Here is a 27,372-nt window from a genome sequence, read left to right as displayed (position 1 = left end):
TTTTTCAGCATGTGTTACAATCTCTCTAGCAACGTTTTTAGCCAACCCTGATCCTTTGAGTTGCTGCACTTGGAGGCCTGTCTGAAAGCAAGAGCAGACAAAGGTCTTTGAACATAAAGAGATCCTTTGGACACGGCAGATGCAGTAGAGCTCCACACCAACACCACACTGTCATCAAACTGATTTCAGAACTGAAAGCTCCCTAGTTATATTCAGAGTTCTGCACCAAAAGCTAATAAATTCCAAGCAGCAGGACTTGTTCACACCAGAAGTTATCATGACTCAACAAATCCACAACCAACTGCATCAACTCAAGCTAAACTGACAAGGCTGAAAATTTTTAATCACATTCCAGAAGATTAGTCTGGTTTTGCAAATTGTGCAAGACTCGCCTACAGCTGTGTCACAAGCCATACTTTGGACTGCACACTCTCAATTTTCTCAGCGTTTCAGGAAGGAAATAAGCCATATTTGGCACCGAGCGCGCTGTGTTAGTACAAGAGGCACAGAGCCAGCAGCACTCTATTCCCTGATGTGCTCCACTGCTTCTCGGCACCCTACTTACAGCTCTTCAGATCGGCCTCCCTTCCTGCATCACCCCATAAGGCAAGTCATCCAGAGAGTAAAAGACACATTATGGCCTCTTACCACCAAACAGCCATAATTTTGCCATGATCATCCAGGAATCTTGCCCAAACAGTGCTGGAAGAGAGAAGTGAAAGAGTAACAACTAGAAATGCATATGGGTGTTAGTGCCAGTAGATACATTAAACAGGATGCTATATGAACGCAAGTAATCAAAGTGCTCAATTTCCAGATTAAAAAAAAAATTAAACTATAAGGTTTATTCTAATTAAGGTCATAAATTTTCTTGTGCATAAGCTCAGCGGGGGGTGGGGTGTAGTTACAGACTGCACAGCAGTGCAAAGGCTTAAAAAAATCCTTTTATACAGAAGATGCTAAGGAACACTTATGGTTATTAAATCTATTGTATTTCTGCAAGAGAAGCCCTCAGCCTAGAAGGCCTAGTCACATTCCAGCAGAGTTTTTTGATCACCTTAGTGTCTAAAAGCATAAGTCTATCCCACTGGAAGAGAAGGAGACCATTTCCCAGCCAAACAGTAAAAGAAATCCAGGCTACAGGAACCTTGTGAAATGTGAAGCTTTTATTTTTTCATATATATATAAACCCCAAATAGAAGGCTTGTAATAAATCTCACCTAAGGAAGTTTCTGGGTTTTATATACCTTCAGTCATTTTCATCCTGATTTTAGAAGTTTTAAATCAGCTAAAGAGAAAAGGTATTTATTCAACTATGTCATTATTAATATTAACAACAACAGTCTGAAGTTTTTTTTCAATTCATGTAACAATAATTAAGACGACAGAACAAAATTATAAATATATTTACAGATACCCAAAAATCCTGTTGAATTCCTTTTGGATAAAAGAAAAATAATATATTATACTGTAATAATTATAATGCAGTATACACGTCAGTTGGAATAATCACGATCTAGTCCATTGCCTTAAGGTCACTTGTACTTTATTAGATTTGTTTAAAAAAAAAAAAAAAACAACCAAACAAACCCAACCAATATACGGACAACTGATTTTATAACTCTGCAAGGAACAAAGGTTTTGCCTATGACAAATCTGAATCTATTTCATCCTTCTTTTGTAGTAGCGGTACCGAGGAATAAGACTGGAACTACTCCACCAACTGCCAAGTTATCTGCAGATATCAAAAGGGTCAAACTCCACTGCAACACACAGCGTTGGGATGGCAACCTCAGATGTGGAAATGGCTATAAAAGATTACAGGGCCAATTCTCATGACTGCCCAAAGCAGACGATGGCTTGAGAAACCAGAGCATGTGTGTACTTGGAAGAAAAAGCCATGTTTCTGGAGCTGTATGCTGTCTTACCAATGTCCATCTATTTTTTTTTTTTTACAGTGGATGCAGTCAATAATGATATTCTCTTTCATTGTGACATTTTGTACAATTGAAAACAATTATTTCACTACTGCCACAATATGTTTCTTCCTCTCTGGCACAAATGGCATAGATCCTGGTTTGCTGTGCTTACGGCGATTCAGTTCCCTAGAAAGAAAAAACAGACAGGTGAAGTTCAGCAGTCAGCACAAAGATTTAACAAATACTAAATTCCTTCTTAAGTTACTAATGAGTTATACTACAATTAAGGAAAAAAATTGCTCTGCTTTTATTAATCAAAAGCCACATACTTCCTCCTTTGAAAACTGTCCCTTTCAAAAATAACTTTAAAAGTGGCTAATTTCGAAAAGTTTCAAACTGAGCCTTTCTTGGAAGCTCCACTTACTTGGCTTTCATGTCAACAGGATCTGCTGCTCAAGTTTGTAGAATCTTTCTAGCTGAGAAAGATGACTAAAACCTACCACTTTTTAGTTTAATGCCTACAGCAAAGCATGCCACCTTCTGCTCCTAGAAATTCCAATATGGCCATGATCCAGGTGATAGAAAACACTCATCTTGGAGTTCCGTATTACAGAAAAAAAAAAAAAGGACAAAACCCCAAAACAAACCCCAAAACACCTCTAACACTGAAATCAGCCCATTCTGTTTCCATTGCAATGTTGCATCATCACATCCTTAATAGAGCATTGTGGATTCTTCCAACATGGTATTTGCTCCTGTTTCCTCAGTGAACTTTTGGGAAGCAGCCAGCCCTCACTGACACTGGCATTTGACTGCATTTTCCTTATAATCAGAGGTTAATCAATCCTGGACTTCATGAGCACTTATTCAGATGTTAAAAGTAGCTCATTGTTGTTCCTCCCACACACGGTAGCTCTATCACTCCCATACGTTGCTGCTACAGCACTGCAGTGATGCATTTTGTTAAGATCAAGAGAAAACAAAGCCAGAAGAGGAAGACAAAGACATACTTTCGCCGACGAGCTTCTCTCATGATACGCTGCTCTTTGATTTGGCAGTATATACTCTTGGGCAAGTGACGGTGCTGAGCGATGCGTCTGATCTTCGGGTGGTACTGGAACTTCTCCTTCAGCTTCTGATTGTAATTCATAGCTGACTTCTCTCGTGGTGCAAGCTACGGGGAAAGCACCACAGACAAGCATGTTATGAAAGAACAGGGATTTAACTGTCACGATTTTCTCTGCAAAACATAATTTTAAATTTTCTTTCAAATGGATTCCTTCTAGCAAACAGCTACAACCACATGAACGTCAGAATTAGGGTAGGTAAGTATTAAAAAGTTACAATTTCAACAACACTCCAGTGCTCCAACACAAAATATTATCATAATTTCAAAGTTCAATTAAGTAACTGAATTTACTCCCTGATAATCAGATTTTAATGTACTGCAGAGAAAAGGGGAATGGAAATAGCTGATAGTAAAACCTCTTTGATCAGAGTCTGCCTGCTTTCCTAACCTCTGATGATGATAAACTTGCTGTGAAATAAAGATTTGCAGGCATTTTAATCACTAGCCAATGTAAGTAAAATGCTATAAATGAATTGTCTTCATTAACAGCTTTACAGACAGCTCTTTAGGTGGCATAAATCTCACCCATCGCCTTGATCCATTAGGAAGCACAGTGCATATATCAGATTTCAAGTATTAGCTTGACTATATGGCACACAGGGAGTTCCAACTTTCATCACGCAGCTAAAAATATCTTAGTATCAAACACATAAAATACAGGTAATCTACTATTACCACAAAAGACTTTAATTTTATCCATGTTTAAAAATCACATCTGAGCCACTATCAGCAGCACTAAAAGCAAGAAATGCCTTTTCTTGACAGCTACCTACAGAGGATATTTTTTTTTTTCCAACTAGGCATGTTTCCTTTGGTCCTAATACTTATTTATTGAAAGGGGGGAAAAAAAATAATCTGTGTGTGCTGTATTTTTGTTAAAAGCATGTATTGCTTCGCAAGGAATATCAGTCTCTATGTATTTTGGATTTGCTTGGACCTCTGGGAATTTCAGCTGCCTTTCAGTCTAGTGAGCTTTCACATAAACAGAAAATCTGTCAATATTAAATATTAACAGAGGATAATCCTATCGTCTTCTTCCTACCCTCCTGTCCAAAATACACTCTAACTCCAGTATTTCAGACATGTTAAAACCCTTTGTATTTTCAAACAAGTCTTTTGCCCACACACATTTATTTCATCCACTATACCTGCACCTAAAGTATTAAAAGCAAAACAATAGCTCAGACAACTTTATTTCTTACTTTCTCAAGAAAAAACAGAACCTGACTCTCAGACACTAACAAAAAAAGTAGCAGTAACAAAACCAACAACTTTATTACACACAGAAAAACTTGGAAATTCTACCTACATAATTATCAAACATGCTTTTCCCCAACTTTGAAATCAGCAATTGGCTATTTTCCACTCTGGATGTCACTTTTAGAAGTGACTTCTGTTAGAATATTTCATGAATTCTGAAAAACTAAATATCATACTCAGATAACTTTGGTCAGAAGTATCATTAATGGTCTGAAAGCAAGTATTAATAAAACATATGGCAAAGGAGTTTCTCCTTTGGGACAATAAAGAAACCAGGTACCAGATGCAGAGTTGTTCATCGCTCAGAAAGTTCTTATTCAGGCATCAGAGATACAGAATGCTCTTAACCTTTGTTTCTCCGCACCTTCTTATTCATAAAAAACAAATCCTTCTGCTTTACTTACATTTATCTCAAATTGCAAGTGAGCAAATTTTACAGTCTTTACCCACTAAAACTTTTCCCTCCCCCACCCTTTACTGAAATTCCTTCTAGCAAGACAGCCTGAGTAGCTGGTTCACTCTTAATAAATCCCAGGTGTTCCCACCCTGCAGAAAACTGCCAACATAATCCAAATTAAAGAGGTTTTATTTTAATTAAATGCAATGATTTTCCTTTAATTTAAGAAGAGCAAATTGCTGCCGATTTCGTACAACCTTGATGATTCTACAGACAAGAGGTGAAGCTGTAAATTAAAGATACATCCAGGATATCCTATTTAAAAAATTAATATAGTTTAAGAGGTGGTTATGCTCAAGTCTGATTACATTTTTTGGTGTAATGTGGTGTATAGAAAAGCATGAAGCTGGTGACTTTCCATCCAACTACGGAATGCCAGCGCCCCACATACCAGGCTGCGCTAAGTGCACCCTCATCTACATGATGGTAAAAGAAAATCTTGCAGTAATGACAAATTTCTGCCTATTTATGAGAGACAGCAGGTAGCAAAGAAAGCAGACTGCAATAATGCACTGAATTCCAACCTCTCTCTTGCAAGTCATTTTACAAAGGTCAACGTAAAGAGCTGAAGAGAACAGCAGTACTTCCCATTCTGCTTTGAGCTGGAGAAGGTGCTGTGAACACAGCACCATTTAGCAGGATTAGAGATTTTGCTTATAGGGACCAGAACACTCTACAATATAATAAATTAGGATTTATATGACATCATGAGTGGAAAATATGCTCAAAGATGATGTATGGCTCTTATCATACATCTCAAAAGTGAATGTGCAACTTTCTTCCTTTATCACAGAAATGGAAGTCATGTGGCAGAAAGACAGTGATTTGTGCTATTATCACAGCAATACTTCACAGCAAATATCTAGAGTGAAAAAGGGGGGAAAAAGAACTCTAAAATGCAACCAACTTGTCACCAGTAGGAAAATGTGTCCTCAAGTAAACTGCCTATGACTCCCTCCTCCCTCCAGATGATAGAGGCTGGTTATTTTTTCCCCATCTATGCAGAAGGAAGGTAAGCATTTTTCCAGAGCCCTGATTGAAGGGCTAAAACCACCTTTACCAAAAAGTTCTCCTTTTAAGAAGAGCTGTATTCGTACTGTACAGTATTTAAAACTCCACACTGTTAGACTCTTGTAATTCAGCATGAGTCTAAGAAATGGCTGTTTATCTATCCTGCCCAGCTTGCCCTTCTAGGTTAGGGCAGACAGAGCACAAATGCAACATATTTTTAGAATGCGAACGTATCCCAGCAGTTTTCTACACCATAGCTTGTCTTTATTTCCTTTCCCCCCCCATTGCTTTGCTGAAAACACATTTCTAAATTTATTGCCATAAAGTTTATTACTCATTGTTTCCTTGGACCAAAAACTTACAGCTTCTTTACATCTAAATGGATGACAAAAAAAAAAGAAAGGTAACGCAGATGTTAAGAGCACAAAATCATAGCTAAAGGGATGAAGTTGTATGTGCACTGAATCACAAACCCAAAATCACTATGAAAAGAATGCCATGTCACACAATATCTGGTACTGCTTGTTATCAGCCTTATCTCACAAAATGGAACCGTACACTAGAAGCAGACTGAAAGGCCATACAATTACTTAGACAGTTTTGATACACTCCTGCTAATGCACTTTGCTAGATCAAAACCATGAGTTGTAACTGCACTTTCTCCTTTTTCAGTCCTCACTCAAAAGCTGCTATTTCTGCATCTTGAAAGAAAGCAGCAAACCTACGCTCCACTGTTTTGCTCACTCCTGACACCAGTTTTACACTTACTGAAATATAAATCATTCCCAAGCAGAAAGTTCCCTTCAGTTGTCCAGTGCTCTGTTCTAATGCTTCTTTGGAAGTGAAACAGAACCAAATTTTGCAGCTGTTACTCACAGAAGTGATGTTACTACTAAACATTTACACTCTAAGAACTGCAGGTGTAGATTTATTTTTTTTTTAAACACGTCAATAGATTGAAGAACAATACAGCTTTTCGAACTTTTACTAATGGCCCATTGCTTTCACTACAATTAAAAAAACCCTGATCTCTCACTTTCTTTGTATTGATTAGATTAATTCCACTCTATTACTGCTGCTTTTCCAGTCTTTTCATTCAGATGAGGCTCTATTTTTCCTCTTTTCCTCAGAAGCCAAAGTCATTTACCTATTTTAAAGCGACTTCTGCTGTGGCTCGGACAGTGAGATTTGGGGTTTGTTACCCCTGTGTAAAACCCATGCAGACTTGTCAGTGGAATGGAAACACAGCATGCCTCTGGCTCCTCCAGAGACTTTTATTGTTACTTTAATGTTTCACTGATTTTGAATAATGAGTACGATGCCAAATACATTAAAAACCAAAAGAAACATGCATGTCAGAACTGATGAGTGCTAGGGCAGCCAAGATTCAGAAAGTACAACTTTCCAACTGCATAAATGTTCATCAGTCACAACATAAGCACTATATATTCAGTATAACTTCCGGGGAACCCAGCAACACCAAAACCAAGACTAAGTACTCACCGAAGGAAAAAAAAAAATAACATGTTTGATTGCGATTTTTTTATCCATCCCCACCCCAAAAATATCCCTCTTAAAATACAAAGTATTACAAGATGTTAGCGTTATATCAGAAATACAGTGACCTTTGGATGAGTCATTCAATCAAATCTTCTCAGCAAAGAAAAATAGCAGACCAAGCAACTAAGCATTTAAGACACATTTTGACACTTCCGACAGAATTACAGGATGTTCAGCTTTGAATATTCAGAATGTTCAAAAAATAGCCCCAGACTATGGAAGAACTGGACATTTATAAAATGAGCAAGCATATGTCTATGAAGATAAGAACACCAATCCTCTAAAAAAAGATGCACCAGGTACTAAAGAAAAACAGTGGAAACCAGATAAACAGCCATTAACGGTTGCAGTGTTAAGAATCACAGGAATTACCAGGTTGGACCAAACAAGCACTGACAGTTGCCTGAATCCAAGCAACATTTTCAAGATATATACAAGAACAAGATAAGCCATAAAACTTCCATTTTCAAGTCCTATTAGCAACAACTACTCTTGAAACATTTGAAAAGTAAAATTTCATAGTAATTCTGAAAAAAAAATTAACACCACTATAGCAGCTTCAGTTACTAATTTAATATCTAGATTGTGTCTTGCTAAATTCAAGGCTTCAACAGCATAACGCTTGAACACATTTCCACACAAGATATGAGGATGTGAAGCATTACCTCTTCTTATTATAAAAGAATTCTTTACAAGTTCATTAGCATCATCTATGTGAAATGAGAGCAGTTTTTCTACATAATTGTCTATGTCCCTTGTTAAGTTCTTCCTGTATTTCTAAATAATTTTGCTTTCTTAAGATATCTTTTGATGTTGCAAGGTGGTTTTTTGAAGATAGGATGATGAGTTTTGTATTCTAAATGATGGGATGATTTCTGACAGTAAAAAAATAAACACACAAATCCAACAAAACCCAACAAACAAACAAAAAAATTCAAACAAAAACCCCCGTGCCACTTGACCTGTGCTATAGATAGCTATTGACTTAGTTCTCTTGAGAGCCAATCGCCAAAGAGCTTTGACAGAAATGCTTACAAACCCATACACGTATGCATGCGACAAAAGCTGCATTTGTATGATCCCACAACAGAACTGAATTGTATGCATAGTCTCCAAGAGGCATGTGAAGCAGCAATAACATTTACAAACAGGGAAAAAAAAAGAGGCAGGTTATTTTATGTAGGATTCACTGTCAGGTCAAGGAAGACAAGACTAATAATGTCCAATACCCAATAGTCATAATCGGTAGCACTTTTTTAGGCCCATCCATGGCCAGTTTTCAGGGATGCAAATAGTACAGAAAACAGCAGAATGTCATTTACTACTCCACATTTTGAGTACTTCAACAATATCTAAGTTGTCCTTCTGGTACACAGTATTTCTACAATGCAGGAGTAGTTGGGTTCGCCCATTACTTCCCAGAGCCAAGTATCTTTCATAAGAAAAAGAGCCAATGACATCTAGTAGCCAATAGAGTGAATTTGCTGTTCACACCTGAAAATACCAGGAATCATTCTATATGAAAATAATATTTTCCACATTCTTTTTACCCACTTGTCCTTCAGCCATAGGGCAAAGGGTAAAGATGCAAGTCAAAAATACCAGACAATTCTGTAACAGAACATCTTAGAGAGAGCCAGCATGCTCTCTCACTAAGGATACAGTAAAGACAGAAAATTTCAGTTAATACTGTAGAACTAGGTAAAAAGGGCATTGCCATGAACATATGGATATGACATGAAGAAAACAGGCATTATTTCTGCCCAACACCGCACCGTCTAAAATTCAACAAAAAAGTTAAATCAAAAAGTCTATAATGAGCTTTGCAGCATCCTTGGAACGAGCAAGTATGGGATGGATATTTAAATGCTTGACTGAAGCCCTACATGGGAAAATACCAATAATCAGTTCAGAACAGAAAAAAAAATATCAAAAAAAGCATCCTCAACAGAAGAGTTATCCATTAAAGAAATTAAATTTAAATACTACTTTGCAAACACAAGTATTGTGCAGGATACAAAGCTGTTTTGTTGTTTCGGGGGTTTTTTTTTGTTTTTTTTTTTTTGGTTGGTGTTTTGGTTTTTTTAAAATCTATTGCTCTATAGCAAAGATGAGAAAATTAATAAGACTTCCAAATACCTATGGTAGACCATAGCCAATGCTATCCATGTCGTTTTAGCTGTGCTACTCCACACCCAGTGCAAACAGTCCATGAATTATCCCATCCCGCATCATAGCCCTACGCACTCCTGCTACTCCCATTCACCTCCACCTCTCCAGCTCTGCTCCACTTCCCTCCTACTAAGGTACTATCACTTGATGGAGCTTCAGGTCATCACAAGCAGCCCTAGGCATGACTATGCAATAAATTCATCCCTTTAACTGTATAACATTCTTCCCTGAATTACAGCTTCCCTCTCCTCCCCCCTCAATCTTCCACAAGATAAAGCAGAAATTCCCACAAGCAGTGTTTGACAGCTGTGCTGATGGGCTCAGAAAAAGCAATGTAAGCACCTCCAAAATACCCTAACAATATAAATCTACATAAAGGGATTCCTCCCAGCTGACAAAGTATCAAATTCATTCTCCAAAGTCATTCATACTTTAACACAATAGATGAATATATGCAAGGGGTAAGTGTAACAATGTTTTGGCCTTGTCTATAATGTAAAGGTTTGAACAAGTGTAAGGGAACAGACACGTTATCTAATTAGACTGATGTCTGCTCCTGCTAGGAAGACTTCAGCCAAACTGACTTACATTGAATTAAATAGACTTCAGACACCACACTAGTTTGCCCACTTGGTACCAGAGAACTACATAGGTTAATGGCAAACTCAGTTATGCATCAGTGCAAATGGTCTATTTTACAATACAAACGCTTATCAGAGTATGAACTGTACATGAACCAGTCACATTCCAGCCAAAGTTTTTAAACGTGGTAGCCCTAAGCTTCAGTAGAATGACTGATGCACAGCAAACCAGAACTTACTGCTTCTTCTCTAGTGCAAAGGGATGAATTCTCACCTGTAGCACCCAAGTAAAAAACTCGAATCTATTTAGAACTGATGATTATTGTTAACATTAAACAAGGACAAAAAAAAAACCCCTCACCTCAGCTAGGCAATTCTATGATTCTGTAGCAATGACAAGGCATGAAATTATTTTTATCATAAGTTGTAGTAAATGCAATGAACTATACTGTGCATGTCAGTTTTCAAATTAAATAAAAACTACCGTTTTCTCTTTTCCCCTTTAGAAACAAGGTTTTAGAAGCTGAACAGACTGATCAGTTGTAGTAACAAAAAAGCCTCAAACATCTTGTCCCATGATAACAAAAAGCAAAATGCAACTCTTACCACGCCCAGTTTTTCAGAAGCATTAGCTTTCCACAGACGAATATTCATCTCATCTGAGCCACACAGAATGTATTTGTTATCTGAAGTCCATTTGACAGTGATGACGTGCTGCATTCGCTTTGTGTGATACACCTCCCTAAAGCAAAGAAAAACATTTTAAAATGATCTATCATCACTTTTCCCGTCAACATCACCTTTTAAATAGCAGAAAGCATTCTGTTCAATGCAAAATCTATTTCTTTCTTTTGTGGGCTTTTTTTTTTAAAATCTGACTTTTTTTTTAAACACTGTGCTGATGTTAAATCCAGAGAGAGATATTCAAATAAAGTATGATAGCAAGACTGACAAAGGAACACCTAGGATAAAATGCTTTTAAAACAAATGTTTTCATAGAAGTCACAGTAAATAGCTAAAGCATAACTCCTTCTGCAAAACATGCCATGGATGTACAATATGATATGCATCATATGCACAATATAATGTGCATACCAATCCCAAAATAATTGAAAATAATATGCACTGATCAGGCATTATAGAATGGGACTGCAGAATGGGTGCCAAAGAATCTGACAGCACCGTTATGAACAAGAAAGAAAACAGTGAATAAACACCTCCAACTGCCCATTTATGAAATGGCAATGGACTGGCTATTCTTCATTGTGATTTCCCTCCTTTCCCCAAAAATGGACTACCTTATCATTGTCTAAAGGAATCGTAGGAAAAATTTTGTAACCCTGAAAACTCAAAGTCTCCAGTCCTGCAAATAAAAACTCAACAAGAAATATCAGCTAGTATGTGAGGATCCAGAACAGCAGTGTGGCTAGTAAAGCATAAATTACATTTAATTTCTGCCAAATAGGCTCCTGCTCAACAAGTACTGTCACTTGTTGACAAATGTTTCTTGATGTTACATTTAAACCAATATTTAAAGGAAACTCATCTAATTTTCATTAGGTATGTATCAAACAAGCAGAGCAGTATTATTCATAAAGTTATTCTTTTATTTCTGCTATAAAAATATAGGACTAAGTACACTTGTTGGTAATTCTAATTATTTATTAGCATTCTAAAGACGAAGAATAAGTAAGGCCTACTTACTGTCCACCAATACCACTGCAGCTTATAGACCGTTCTCTTTCTTTTACCTAGTTATTTGTACAAGTAAAATCTGAGTAGTAATGGAAAGGAAATGTGGAAACACCACCTATTCAAGAGCTGTGGAAAAACTAGACTGGGGTTGAGCTTGAGGGGTTGTGAGAAAAACAACAGTAATCAATATACTACCTTAAATAAGCTTTAATAAGCTTAACCACCTCTTGTAATTCACAGTTAAGTGATGCTCTACAAGAACCGTGTGGAAGAGTGAGCACGAGTACTTTCAGAAAACATTAATACTCACATCAGCATTTTACTGATCTTGCTGTTTAACAGCATGTGTGCACAGACACACTTCCAAAAGCGTTCCTATGTTTACTTTTATTTCACTATTTGCCTCAATAACAAAGCTTTTCTTCACCCACCTTTGGGGAACAAACTACTTTTCCTCTCCTTGCTCTGAATTTTCAGCCTTTGCCTCTCCTGTTGTTGCCATCACAAGTTATTAAATCTCATTCTCACGGAAAGAAAAACACAAAGCATGGCCAAATAACCAGGATCTGTCATTTTAAAAGTTCACACAGACATCCAGTTCCATTTACCAAGAATTTACTAAATTCAATCAACTTCATAATAAATCTTATTTCTTATGGCTAATCAATTTTCTAATTTGAATTTTCATTTTAAAATACAATAGAAAGCAATGGAAGTTAGGAGTTTTTCGGATTGGCAGAAGATCAAAAGTCAAAACTGGAGTACTGTCAGGATCCTTGTTTACAGATAATCTTAACTGCCTCCTCTCTTTCCAAGTGGGCTCAGATCTTCCATTTAAAGACTTTTCATGGGATTAATTTCAACCGTGTAACTCTGAAAAAGCCCAGCTTCTAATGAATTTCAAGTGTCCCAGTCAGCTTATATGAGGCTAAGTTCTTCACCTGTAAGGCACTTCCTTACTGCATTTATGGCCATCACACAGAAAGGGGAAAAAAAGGGGGCATGGGGGGTGCAGATAAAGAGGGTAATTCCTTCCACAGATTTTGGCAACAAACTGCTATAATGTGGAAAATCTGTAGAACTCAAGAACTGCTTAAGAATTATAAAAAAAAAAAAACCCAAACCAAAATAAACCAACCCACAAAGGAACTGTAATACTTAATTACATTTAAAATATTATTGCAAGACAAGAAGAAAATAAAAACTACTCGTAGATTAGTTATAAAGAAAAATGTAAACACACAGACCCTGTCAATCTTTAATGCAGTATAGGAGCATACAAACAGTCACACTGAATAATGCATACATAACTGCATCAATCAATAACAAAAACACACTCCTCTTATCAATATTTCAACATCACCACCACCTAAACCACCTAGAACTTGACCTAGTAGCAACTTTTTGAGAAGCCAAGTTTGCAGAAAGGAAGGCAACTAGAAGTAAAACAAAGTTAAGAATAAAGAAAAAAGCAGAAGAACTGACAGCAGAGAATAACAAAGGTAGGTTTATGAAGAACAAATGATACCAGACAGATCTGATAACTTCTTCAATTTTCACCAAATTGAAAAAAAAATAAAATAGTAACAATGGAGACACAGTAGATCAAATCTGAACCTCAGCAAAATATTTAATACAGTGCCTTATGAAATCTTACATGAAAAACTAATTCAAAGTGAATTGTATTCAAAGCATTGTCACATGAATCAAAACCTGGTTAACAAAGTATAAACAAAAGGCAATAAGCAGACTGAAACAGATCACAGAAGTGTCCTAAACTGATCCTCAGGAATTAATACAACAATGAATTGTCTTTAGCAATCATCTATAGAGGACAAAGACAGTCCTTAGATAACCAAATGCTACAATGTTGTAAGGCACTGCAAACTTAAGTGGTGACAGATACAGTACAATGTAACCTAAAAACATTTACGACATATAAAGAGGGAAATAAGATGGGACTCATCTTGGTAAAATACAGATGAGTATGCCCAAGAACAATAATCCACTGTAATTTTAATCCAAAACTGTTTAAGTATTGCTATTTCTTAAGCAGTTCTACTCTAATGCATACTCCAGAATTATCTGTCAACCTCGAGTCATATACAGAATAAGATTTCAATATTCACAGGAAGTGAATGCCCCAATGAAGGCGTTAATGAATTAAGAACTTTGAGGGAGGTAACAGGAATGAATGAGAGCAAGAGAGAAAGGTGTAAAAATCACTCACCTGCTGTGACCTTTGTCTACAGGAAAGATGCGGACAGACTTATCAAAGCTGGCAGAGACAAATTCTTTCCCAGTGGGTGAATAATCCACATCAAGAACAGCAGACACGTGATCCATATGCACCATCACAGGTGATTCAAGGAAGCGCATATCAAAAGTATATAAGCTTTAAAATAAATACACCAACAGCTTTAATATCTTAACAGCTCCTAAGTAAATAGTACATTTTTTCCTGAACAGATACTTTAATCAAACAAAAGACACTTAAGGAGAGATTCATACTGTGGAGGGAACTCTTTAAAACTGCTCATAACACATGAAAAGAAAGAATGATGCATTGTTTAGGGCTTGAAAAAGGTTTATTAATCAGAGGCTTTAGTTATTAGATCAATCCTAGATATCTTGCTCACAGTCAAAGAACAGATGGTCTCCATTATTCCCTTCATGTCTTCATGGGTCACTGACCAAACCCATTTCTCCAATCACCACACTGTCCTCCCTTATTCCATCTTCAACTATAAGTATACAACCCGAACTTGGGCAAGCAGCTCTGAATCATTATGACAAGCCTATCAACTCTCCAAGGTTTCTAGATATTCCCATATTGGGAACTCCTAGCTCCCATTTGGTTGGCACCCTCTCCTACCGCCTGCCTGTCTTTAAGCCAGACATAGAAAGGAAAGCTTGGTCCTTCACTACATGGAGCTATTAGTTCAGCAGAGCACACTATCTGCAGAAACACATTACATTAAAAATAAACACACAGCTTGTGGACCACAGCTGGTTTGCTCTTAAGCACTTCAAAGCTCGGGTGAGGTCTACCTTGCTTGAATCAGCAAGCCCATCGACACACAGCAAGGCATAATGACTGAGCAGATCATTAATTTGCCTAGGGCCAATAAGCAAAGTGCTTTACAGACAAAGATTTAATGAAACCTGCTTAAGATATACAATTCATTAGAACTACTATATGAAAAGCTTGTGATTTAGCAGGTTTCTCACCGTCGTTTCTGTGGATGAATACATAAGTAGAATTAATTCTATGTCTCTTATTCAATAGTTTACTGGCAACTATTGCTTTTTCCTTCTGAATTCCCCAAGAAAAAAAGTACACAAGCATCAGATTCAAAACCACTACTCCATATAATCAGGTAACACTTGCATATGTGTTGCTGATACATCTATTTGCCATTGCACTTACATGAACTGTAATAATTTGCAAGAGGCCAGTTGCCCCTGACAGTAACAGCTACCATTTTCAGTTTAGCGGGGCAAAGGGGAAAGATTTATAAACAAACAGATTAGATACCCTGTTAGCCTTAGCACACCATAACCAAAATAAGCGAAAAGCAGGACATCAAATACAACACCCACTGTCAAGGTCTGAGCCAGATCTCATTTCCTTGGAAAAACAGCCTTAAGTGATAAAATTCTTATGTTCTAGAAGAAAACAGTGATCTATTGTTAGATCACTGACTTCCTGGAAAAAAGGATGCGAAGCACATTTTGCAGTGGCCTAGTTTTGAAGAGAGAGATTTTCCAATATCAGATTAGCTGTTCGCATGAACTGTATTGTTCAAAAGTGAAAAAAACTACTCTGAGACACTGAAAGGATATTGCAGTCTCTGGAACCATTTCACAAAAGACTAGTTTAGTTGTTTTTTTTCTTTTTTTAAGAAAGGGTTTCATTAAAATAGTTTATCAGTACAATATATCAAGCTTCACAAGAGCTGGCAGGAAAATAAACACTTATATTGCCTCAGACTAGATCAATAGTATTTATTTTCCAGGTGTCATTGCAAGATACACTTGCATGGGTTCAGCTGCATTTTTGGTAAATAACACCATTTTTTTTTTCCCTGGGTACTGAAATTTACAGAAAGAGGCAGTCTACTATCAATTTTTTAATCTTTTTTTTTTTAAAATCAGTGAGCCTATAATTATCTAGTTATTACTTAAATGACTCAAATTTAGAATTCAGGTAGGTTTTAAAAAAAATGTATTTTAGCATGATGATAAATCACTAAAATACAAATTAAAAACGTAGCATGATCAGGATTATCAAAAAGCAAGGTCACACTTACTTGTAATCTTCATTTGCTGCAGTAAAAATGAAAGCTTCCATGGGGTTCCAACATATTGTGTTTGTCCTCATATTCAAGATAACCTGAAAGATATTTACACATCGCTACCCTGTTATAGGCAGTAAAATATTCGTTATATTCAAAGCTTCCTATATCACTTGAGACAAGCACTTTCTAGATACAGAATTATGGCAGAGGAATATAGACACGACAGAATGTTTCCTTCTGAGTGTTAGAACTGGGACTCAAGACTCCCTGTCCCTCATCATACGCTCACTGCTTTGTGCTATGCTGCATCCAGCTCTGCAACGCCCAACACAAGAACATGGACCTGTTGGAGCAGGTCCAGAGGAGGGCCATGAAGATGATCAGGGGGCTGGAGCACCTCTGCTACAAGGACAGGCTGAGAGAGCTGGGGTTGTTCAGCCTGGAGAAGAGAAGGTTCTGGGGACACCTTATAGCAGCCTTCCAGCACCAAAAGGGGGCCCCCACAGGAAAGATGGGGATGGACTCTTATAAGAGAGTGTAGGGATAGGATGAGTGGTTTTAAACTGAAAAAGGGGAGACTTAGATTAGATATTAGGAAGAAATTCTTTACTGCGAGGGTGGTGAGACACTGGAACAGGTTGCCCAGAGGAGTCGTGTGTGCCCCATCCCTGGAAGTGTTCAAGACTGGATGGGGCTTTGAGCAATATGGTCAAGTGGAAGGTATCCCTGCCCATGGCAGGGGGGTTGGGACTAGTTGATCTTTAAGGTCCCTTCCAATCCAAACCATTCCATGATTCTATGAATTAAAATTTTCCTCTGTAAGTCATCTTAGAAGCAAATTCTTCTCAAGTGGTCATTTAACATGTAAACATGTTAGCAGTGAACATGTAAACCAGAAACTTCTGAAAAATTTCACTTCACCATATTTACAGGAACCTTTAGTTAAGTAATCTATAAACATGCCTAATTAAATGGTTATTTCAAAGGATATAGTCATTAATTGATGCTGTGAGCCAGCATTTGTAAAGCTATTATAACATTTTGATATTCTCCCCAATTATTACCAACCCTTCATTATTTTATCTCTGAAACTGCAGCAGGACAGCTGCCCTTTCTTGTTGAAGCACTAAGCAATGTGTGTAGAAGTTACTGCGTTGTAATCTACTCACACCATCACTGTATTAGCAGTGAGTCATTTGCTACACATCCATAAGATTTGTGTGCTGCTAGTAAGCAGATGGCTACAAAGGGGCCAGCTTGCCTTCAAAGGGGAGGAAGGCAGCCGATGACAGCCTCGTCAGACCCTTCTTTACTACCAGTGGATTAGACATGAAGTATTAAGAATCTGGGTGTTGGATGCCCCCACCTCAGAGGACAGCTGTGGTTGGGCTGGCCCTGTAGAAGGGGAGGCAGGGAGGAGGTCATCAGACACCTCATATGACACCACAGCTTTGGTTCCTGCAGAGTCTTAGAGGAGCTTTCAACTATTGTGTTTGAAAATAAATCCCATACAGTACGCCTGACATGAAGCAGATGCATAATTACAGAGGACCTTATTAACAAACTGAACAACTCTAAACAGGATTTTCCACAATGCTCCAAGACCAGCCATAATCCTACTTGAAAATCCTGAAGTTTGGGTGTTTAACGCCATGGTACTCCAAACTCATTTTTGTTCTCAGTTTACTATACCAAACACCATAAATTTACATATGTATTCCAAAATGTAATTGTACAATTATAACTTTTACAATAATGAACACAATCTCAAAGCAAGTTAAGTTATGACCTCTACTGAACTGCCTGCCCCCCAAAAAGATCATTATTTTATGATTATGTGCACATTCTCATTCTCCTTAAGTCCTCATTTCCCAGGTGACATTACCCTGCTCAATAGGAAGTCTGTGCTGCAAAATACTGCTAATTACCAGAAACTACATGCATCCAGAACTGAATGTTATCATCAGATGCCTAAAGTGATCTCTGCTTTAAAAAGCGACTTTTCTGAAAGGATAGGCCACTGAAAGGCCCCATTACCTACATTTACAGTAATGTGACAACTGAAATCTGAAAAAATTCTAGTACTGTTCTTTATAAATTTTTTTTTTTTTTTTTTAGTTATAAACCCTGCACATATCTGGGAAGCTAATACTCAAGAAGTGTTCTTTATTCTTCCCTGTCCAAGTTTTTCAGCTGCTGCAAAATGGATACACAATTAATGTTAAAATACGTGTTAAGTCATGCCACAAAATAACTCTGATATTGCTGAAAAATCCAGCTCTTCTTCAAAAGGGGTCAGGTTTGGTTAAAGTCCATGCTGCACATGTTGCTCCACTATTTTTTCATCCAAATTTGCAAGCATTCAGTTTATTTCAGCAGTGGCCTTTGGCATTAGAATGGGACCTAAGGAAAGGATTCTCTGAACAGTTCTAGCATTATATTCAGTAACAACTACGTAAGGCAACCTGGGCTGGAAGCGATTTAAGCTGCTGTAAATATGTTAATAACAGCATTTCAGACCTATCTAAAGCTGTAGCAAAATTTTATTTTAGTTATTTTGACACTATTTTTTAATCAACTGTAGATACACTTTGGCATTTCATAAGAAAAAGTCCTTATTAAGACCAGCTAAAGTTGTGAAGCCCTGAAGACTTGGCTATCTTGGTTTATTTATTTTAACTGTGAGCACTTGCTTACAAAAAGCATCAGCCCAGAGATTTTGAGGTTAATTATTTGTGTGATCCAGTTTTGTGTTAAAAGTGATCTGTCCTCCTTTACTACCTATCAAAGAATGTTAAAAGCAACAGAAAACGCAGTCCCTTTCAGCAGTTTAAATGCTAAAGTCTATGTTTAAAAAACCCTAAACTTTCCTAATCCCACAGGTTGCACAAGAACAAATTGCAAAGGTACCAACTTCTATTGAATCGCCTTCCTCTTGTCATGCAAAAGGAGTGTTTCCCTTCACCTTTTCCCAGCTTTTTTAGACTAGTTCTTATTTTGCACTTAGGCAGCATCTCACCATCTCATCCATTCCTCTTTGAAACTGCAAAACTCACAGACAGGACAAATGAGCAAGACAGCTACTGCCTCACGATGCGTACAGAAGTTGAACTCCTATTTCCCACTGAGTGGGAAGGGACTCCCACTGAGCTCCAAACTCAGGGCAGCGTGTGAGCTGCTTTGCTGATCAAACACCAGGGACACAGCCGTGCTAGGAGCCAGCACCCATGCAGAGGCACGGTGCCTCTCATAAGCAGCACCCTTCTCTTGGGAGTTACAGAGCTCTTAGCTCTCAGTGCAGAAAGGGACATTCAACCTGCCTCTCCGCAGCAGAATCAACCCTACCCCAGCAGGAAACCCAGCACTACATCGAAAGATGTAAGGAAGTATTCATCAGTATTTTACTCCTATAGCAGGAAAGGAACATAAGCACACTGCTTACTACACAAGATACACATATATATAAGCACATGTAGGTATACTTTTATATATTTAGCATATATACATATGTAAAATCCTATTAGATTCAAACTTAGCTCGCAAAGGCTCAAACCACATCCTTTTAACTTGCAACTACAGATCTACAGCACTGGCTGTGTTCATTTTGACATTCAGGTCTCCAACCAGCATCACTGGCAATTTTTGTAAGCACTGTCTCAGTGGCCCAAATGAAACATCACTAAAAATTGTTGGGGCATAGGGAGAGAAAGAAATACTGCTAAGTAAGTAAAGTACCATTATAGTGTTCTAGTGTGTATCACACTAGTGTCATTGCAGACAGTATCTAACATACCAGAAGGACACTAAGTGTATACTCACAAGTCAGAATATCACACTTCAAGAAGAAAATTTTTAAAATAGTTCTGGAGCTCAAAAATACTGAACTTGAGGTTAATATGCGTGTATGAATTACTGGCTTCTTGTTTTAAGTAAATACATACATTCCCTTAAAATAAATAGGAATCTTCACATCATTGGTAAATTCCACCTATAAATAAAATTTTTATTCCATGCAAAGGATTTCTGAATGGTTACACTAGGTGCATGGCAGGGAGTTATCTCCACCTGAAAGAAAAACACCTTTTCAAATGCAGAGCAAGGCTCTCCAATGGTGGAAAGGAAATGCCTTAGAAGTTACCTTGTTTGCTTCTGGCACGGAGGAGAAAAAAAAAAGTTATATAAAAAACCCCACACATACGCAGACAGAATACAATCTAGGAACATAAAGTTCTTATTGTGAAATTGCTGTCAGGTCAGGCACTTTATCAAAAATTACAACAGAGTAAGCATGACAGCTCTCCTGAATGCAGAAAAGGGCCCTTCTAACTCTGCATGGTTTAAATCCCAACATTAATTCAAACTCAGTTAAAAGACTCAAAATTAGACGATGAAAACTCAGTGAACTCACAGTTCAGAGCCTCCCTTTATCATCATGAACAGACTATTTACATGTTCATATAATTCTTAGTGCCATTAGCTTCTACCAAAAAGAAAAACATTACCTTCTTTAATGGAGTTGATTTTCTCATATCATATAACACAATATTTCTGTCCGAAGCACAGCTTCCCAAAAGGTACGTCTGAAAAAAAAAAACAAAAACCAAGCCACAGAAAATCAGTGTGTAGGGTGTTCTAAACACTCCTAGAACATAGCTTAGGTATCTAATGTAAGCTGTTAGCCATTTCACAATGCTGGTAGTCAAATAGTTCATTTTTCAGTCAAGGAAATACATTGTTCTTTCTGTGCAGCTAATTATTCAGCACAAACATTTTAAATAGCTTCCCCTGTAAAACCGTGAATCCACCTAGACCTCCCTACTTCAAAAGTAACAAGCAATTTCAGAAGTAACAAGCAATTTCCTTATAAACACTTCATTGACGAGCACAGTCCAGCCAAGAAGCATATAGGAACTCCTGTAGAAGATCAGATGCAATTGCTTTGCCACTGAGAGGGGGAGAAGTTTTGGTCACGGGGGTACAGTACTGGAACAGATGAGAGCTCCACAGCCACATAACCACTACATGGTATGCCTGAGATTTGGGATTTGTATTGCTGTGGGCAGGACAGAGACCATCCCACTTTTCTTTCTCCTCTCCCCCATTGTCAGAGACAAAAGATGACAATATATGGTACTACATACAGCAATACAGCCATTAAAAAAAAATAAATGTATACACCTCCTTAAAGGTTAATACATATGTCAAAAACTAAATTTGGAAAAAGCCATTGAAGATCGCACTAGTAGAGTTTAGATCTTATATTGGAAAACTATTTTTCTTGATCAGTATATAACAGAAACATTACCTCAACAGGATTAAATTTTACGCTGCTTATGCTATCAAAACCCCATGTCAAAGAACACATGGGACTAGTCCTTTGCTCATCCCAAATGTCCACTTGATGGCCACAGGTGGCAAAAACAGCATCCTTCCAGTGGTGATCAATTCCTGTATACACTGTCTTTAAAAGAAAACACAACATCAACAAAAAAGATAATTTACAAAACCAATTGTATAAATAAATATGCAACTATGTCCTGTTACAGAAAAGATCAACACATCACTGCATATCAGGTCTCCCATGTTTATATTCATTTATATTACTGAAAACCAAGTCACCACTGCTACCAGAAACTAAGTCTTATCAGATGTACCCTTAACACAATAGACTAGCTTTCTGTGTACTCACTTAATGAGCACGCATGCCCTTCTTGTTAATTTCCAATGCAGTCAGCATTAGAAGCTCATTCACAAGGTCCTGGTTGACTTTTAAGCAATGGCAGTTTTAAGGGTACAACTACAAATTTTCAGTGGGAACCTGAACAGATTCCATAGACAATGCAATAATTAAGGAGTTTTGAACTATCTATTTACAAAAAGCGTTTAATGTCGTTCTTAAAATAAGCTATCATAAATTGAAAGTGCTGAAGTATCTATTTTTAGTCTGCTTTTGTGAAAAAGAAAAACACATAGTTAAAATTATTTATTGAATGGCTGTGATGTATTTGCAGGAAAAGAAAGTTATTTAATGCAGGCTACACACTGACAACACACATCTGAAGAGATGTGTGAAAAGAAAGATCTGACCAGATCACAGAAAAGGGATGATTAGTAGAGACAGATCTAAGCAGTCTCTGATGGCATTTGAGAGATTCCTTTCTGGTTACACGTAAAATAAATGTAATAAAAACTTGAAGATACTTTAAAAGTGCCATTATAAAATTTGATGCCATCACCTTACAACCCATTATGGTAACAGGTGACAAAACTATTTCTCTCTCCTCCAAAAGCTAGATAAGAATTGGTTCAAACTTAATTCAAAAGAAGAGATGTGAGAAAATCAAAACTGAGGTTTACTACCTTTCCAAGAATTGTGTGAATAGGTTCTTCTTCTTCTCCATATTCCGGGCTCTCCATTTTCCACTGCTTCACAGTTTTGTCATCGCCAACCTGAAAATATTGGAGAAAGCATGCACAGCTTTACATAAATATATTCTGTTTATTTTACTAGATGTGCTTTGCTGTTAAGTACAGGCAGACTTTCAAAAGAGAATTATCTATGACATACACAGAAGTAAAGCTTTGCCTATTCACTGTTCTTTTTCATACCTCTAAGCTGAAGATTAGTTCTTCTTGTCATAATATTTCACTAGAAACTGAGAAGATACATGTAAATCATTTGGCCAGAATGAAGTTACCATTCTTCATAGCAGCCCATATGGCACTGTGTTTTGGATTTGTGGCTGATAAGGCACCAATGTCTTGGCTACTTCTGAACAGTGCTTGGGCAGTGCCAAGGCATTTCCCTGCCCCAACTCTGTCAATCATCATCCCTGCTTCCCCCATGTGGGCACCAGACCAGGAGGGGACACTGGCACGACAGATGACCTGAACTGGCCAAAGGAGTATTCCATTCCATATAACATCATGCCCAGCAATAAACACTGGGGTAGCAGAAGAAGGAAGAGGAGGTGGGCTTCCAAAGTGGCTGCTGCTCAGAGACTGTCTGAGGATGTCTGCTTGTGAAAAGAGATGACCAATTTCCTGTTTGCCACCGTTTCCCTCACCACCACCACCTTTCCTTCACCTATTCAACCACCTTATCTCGATCCACAAATCTTTTCCAGTTTCCAAGAAATACTTCCAGAGTTGAATAGGAAAAAAGTGAGCTGGAACAATGACTATTTTCTTTAGGGTACATTTTGTAATTCTTAATCAAAGAGCATAGCTGATATAAGTTAATAAAGCTTAATTAAACTTTTTGAAGTGTTTGTATGTCTTTCAATTAACGTAATCTATCTACTACTTTAATGAAAACTAGCTTACTTAAGTTTTAGTTACATGACCATCTGTTAGCATTTTTCTGGTATTTATCCCTTCCACAGTCTTGAATAATGTCTGTGCCACAGCAACGAAAAAAATTTAATCAGAAACAGAATTGTCAGGTTCACTAACAAATTTAATAAACGTATTCATACACTATTTAAATATTGTATGGCAGAGAGTAAGCTGCTCATTGGAAAACAGATGGTGAACAGGCACCCCGTACTGCTACACTGTACTAAGGAGACACATTATACTTACAGTAAAGAATGATGTGCCACAGAAACGAGCACACATGCCGCGAACAAAGCCTTCGTGGGCTTGTATAGTACGAATACACTGTCGTTTGGTCAAGTTCCAAATTTTAACCTGTTAAAACCAGAAAAGTATTCTTTTGTTATTTAAGTTTTCTACAGCCCACAACCACAGCTCACAATTCAAGTAGAAGAGATCACACATGTTTTGATGAAATGGCATAACTTGCTTGAACACCAGCCAGATTTTATGTTAAACTACTTTTTCAAGAAGGGAATAAATAAGTATTTTAACAATGCATCTCTTTCCTTCTTACCCCTTCCCCCCAACCCAAGCTATGTACTTACTGTAGTTTTGCATTCCCTATTTTTGAACTAGAGTTCTTGCTAAGAGACAGAAACAGTGATAATTTTTGAAAAAATATCCCTCTAAAGAGAAAAGCACAAGGAAACAGCCTTTGGGACCAACAGAACATTTTCAGTCCAGCTGCAGTGGTACATTTTATATAGATGTCCACCTCTCACAGAGGTTTCAGTTTCAAAGTGCTCGGACCCATTTAAAAAAAACTAAGAAATGGCAATATTTTTTTATATTTCTATGCATTTATAAGTACACAGTACTTTACTTGCTCTATTAGTGGATAAGAAACCTGGTTAATCTTTCATATCAATTTATTCCCCTCTTCTCTGAAAAGATTAATCTCCTTTAGACTACTGCATGACCCCCCATGCACCTCCTATAAAAAGCAGAAAGCAACCAGCTACCCAGAAGGCACCTTTAAAATATACAAGTACTATCAAACAAACAACATAAGGGTGAGAGAAGACAGAGGCGAGGCAATTTTTTTCTGCAATTGACTCCAATTAAAATGCTCTTGCTTGCTATTTGTAATATTTATGCAAAATAATCAAACAGAGGGTTAGCATTCTTAGGCAATATGGTAAACTATTATTCCACAAAGTTTTTGGTTGTGTGCCCGTTCTCCCTAGCTCATCTGACTTCATATAATCTTCTGAACCTGCAGCAGTTTAGGGAGGGTCACATGGGCAGCAAAAAGCAATCACCATGGACTGTAAATACTAACATTCATTGCTCCAACCTGAGGAACTGAATGACACACCCTCTGCTCACAGATGAACAACTAAAAGCTGCTACCTAAAGATTTTTTAAACCCTTTGAGTGCTGGAAGGTTATAACCTGCAGTTTGAGAAAAATTATCCCAAAGTCGGTAAAGCTGCACCTTCTTATCAAAGACATAGGATCAAACTGAGCAAAGACATAAAAGAAAGATAAGCAGGGCATACTTAAAAAAAAAAACCACACACAAAAGAGGAAGGAAAAAATAGAAGGAAGAAAGGTACCTTGTTTGTGGTTTGTAACTGCAGCTTACCTCTCCATCACAAGCTCCAGACAGCACTGTGGACAAACTCTTCGGGTGTTTTGCCATGCAATTAACTCCATCTCTGTGGCCATCAAGTGAGCTAAGAAAGGGTTTTGCAAACACACGTTCTAGCTTTGTTGCATTCAGAGCTCTTGTGTACTCTCGCGGAACTTCAAATGGATGCAATACAGGGTCATAGTTTCTTGGAACTGCAAAGAGCAACACAGACATTAGAAACCCATGCTATGTAGTGTAGTTTAAGGTAAAGTGAATTCAGAACTTTTCTCTTTGATTTTCCTGCTACGGGAGAATTTTCTACAACACTAAGATTTTTGCCATTCCTACTGTTTTGAAATTGATCCATGGGTTCATTAGTACGCTCCCTTAACAAGCTCAAAGTTAATAAAGTCTGAAATAACTCTAAAAGTTTTAATGTCCTTTTCAAGAGTATACTGCTAAGCTAATGAAGATAGGAACGCGTGCAACCAAATGGAAGTTGCAGATATCTTGCAACCATTATTTAAAAGAACAAGCATCACAAAGAAAAAAAAAAAGGCAAAAAGCCCCACACCACCAAGCTCCAACTGCTAAACTAACATCCACAGAAAGGACATGGCTACGTGGACATGCACAAAGAGAGGCAACCTAGCCCTCTTCGTGTTTAGTCAGCTGCCAGCCAGACCTGGCTCAGAAATCACATTCATTAGTGTCCTTGGCTTTGTTCTCTGCTAATACTATCTGGTTTCTCAGACAAAAGCGTTTACATCCAACAAACTTCAAGCAAAGGTCTCTCTCTATTCCCCTGCATCAATACACCTTAGAACAAATAGAGAAATAGAGTGGATATTGACATTGTGCTTCTGGGTTTTGTCTCTTTCATTCTGTTTCATTCAAATAGGTTGAAAAGTCAGCAGAGCAACTGACAACAAATCACTCATTAACAACTGGTACTTAATTTTGGACTGGTGTCCCAAAACTATTTGACACATAAGAAAGCATCTAAAATCTCTGATGGAGTAAGGTATCACTCTGTAATAGGACAGGCAATTTGAATCAACAGCTTGCACACAAATCACACTTGGAAAATCAACATGTATAACTACTATCCCAGTGGGTAACTTCAATAACATTTTTCCATGTTATATTACCACAATTAAATAACTAGAGGATGCTACTTACGGTGCTACTTCACACAACACAGCCACTTACCTCCCATTCAATCAAATAATAAAGTATATGCCATTTAAAATACTATAGGTGCATTGTCCTGCTAAAAAGAGTTTTATTTAGTGCATCCAAGACACTCAAGAGTTTTATTCCTGCTCTTTTTGTCAAAGGTTGGATATTTATTAAACTTTATTTCTGACACCAGGTAGAAACTAAACCTTATTTCTATCACATGGCTGAAGTGGAACTGCAGGGCTGTGCGGGATCAGTGCTATGGAGGATGAGCAGAACACAACATGGGAAGTCCCTGTCTCATCAACCAGGCTACCTACAGCTGTTGCATCTATGAATAACGTGTAAAATCCACACGAATGTTGACCCTTTTAATATGGGATATGCAAGAAGAGGATGAGCTGCACCAGGGAAGAAACAGTAGTAAGTACAAAATTGCTAAGAGTAACCTGGGTAATACCAAGGGTACCAGAGTACCAGAAGGGTGACCAACCCCGCCCTCAGCCGCTCCAGACCAGGCTCTGGCACCCCCGGAGCCCGGACTCCGGCTCCCGCCGGGCCGGCTGACGGGACAGCGAGCCCTCAGGGACGGACCCCCGCGGCTTCTGCCGGTGGGCGGAACGCATTCTGCCGGGGCAGGCCCACACCCCGCCCGGCAACCCCAGGCCTCTCCACCACCTCACGGAGCGGACAGGCCCCGGCGGGGCAGGCCCACACCCGGCCCAGCAACCCCAGGCCCCCCCGCCGCCTCACGGAGGGGACAGGCCCCGGCGGGGCAGGCCCAGACCCCGCCCAGCGCCCCTAGCCCCCCCCGCCGCCTCACGGAGGGGACAGGCCCCGGCGGGGCAGGCCCACAACCCGCCCGGCGCCCCCAGTCCCCTCCACCGCCTCACAGACGGGCCACAGCCACTGTTATCGCCTCCGCCGCCCCAGTCAGGGCCGGGGTAGAAGGCTGCGGGAGGCGGGGAGAGGGGGGAAGATGCTCACCGCGCTGCAGATCATGCTTGGTCTCCCGCACATAGTCGTCGGGGTTGCGGCTCAGCACCTTCACCCGCATCCCGGCCACCGCCTTCCCCGCACGCTGCTACTGCCGCCGCCGCCGCTTCCGCCCAGGCCTGCGCACGCGTGACCGGATGCGGCGGGAGGGCT

At 38.5% G+C, this 27,372-nt stretch overlaps 1 protein-coding gene across 1 annotated transcript; it reads right to left on the bottom strand.

Moving 5' to 3' along the window:
* Positions 1–1,529: 1,529 nt before the first annotated feature.
* DCAF13 (DDB1 and CUL4 associated factor 13) lies at positions 1,530–27,353 on the bottom strand. The gene is made up of 11 exons (XM_014965605.1): positions 27,211–27,353; positions 25,054–25,253; positions 23,670–23,777; positions 22,446–22,535; positions 21,391–21,546; positions 20,588–20,665; positions 16,098–16,180; positions 14,015–14,179; positions 10,696–10,831; positions 2,930–3,093; positions 1,530–2,105 (listed from the first exon to the last, which is right to left on the bottom strand). Exons 1-11 carry the CDS (start codon positions 27,278–27,280, stop codon positions 2,018–2,020), a joined length of 1,338 nt encoding a protein of 445 aa, XP_014821091.1. The 5' UTR covers positions 27,281–27,353; the 3' UTR covers positions 1,530–2,017.
* Positions 27,354–27,372: the final 19 nt, after the last annotated feature.

The sequence above is a fragment of the Calidris pugnax genome, unplaced genomic scaffold (assembly GCF_001431845.1).
Source record: "Calidris pugnax isolate Ruff unplaced genomic scaffold, ASM143184v1 scaffold41, whole genome shotgun sequence".
In the NCBI taxonomy this organism is placed as follows: Eukaryota; Metazoa; Chordata; class Aves; order Charadriiformes; family Scolopacidae; genus Calidris; species Calidris pugnax.
Note: the sequence above shows the minus strand (reverse complement) of the source record. Positions and strands in the feature narration are given on the sequence as shown.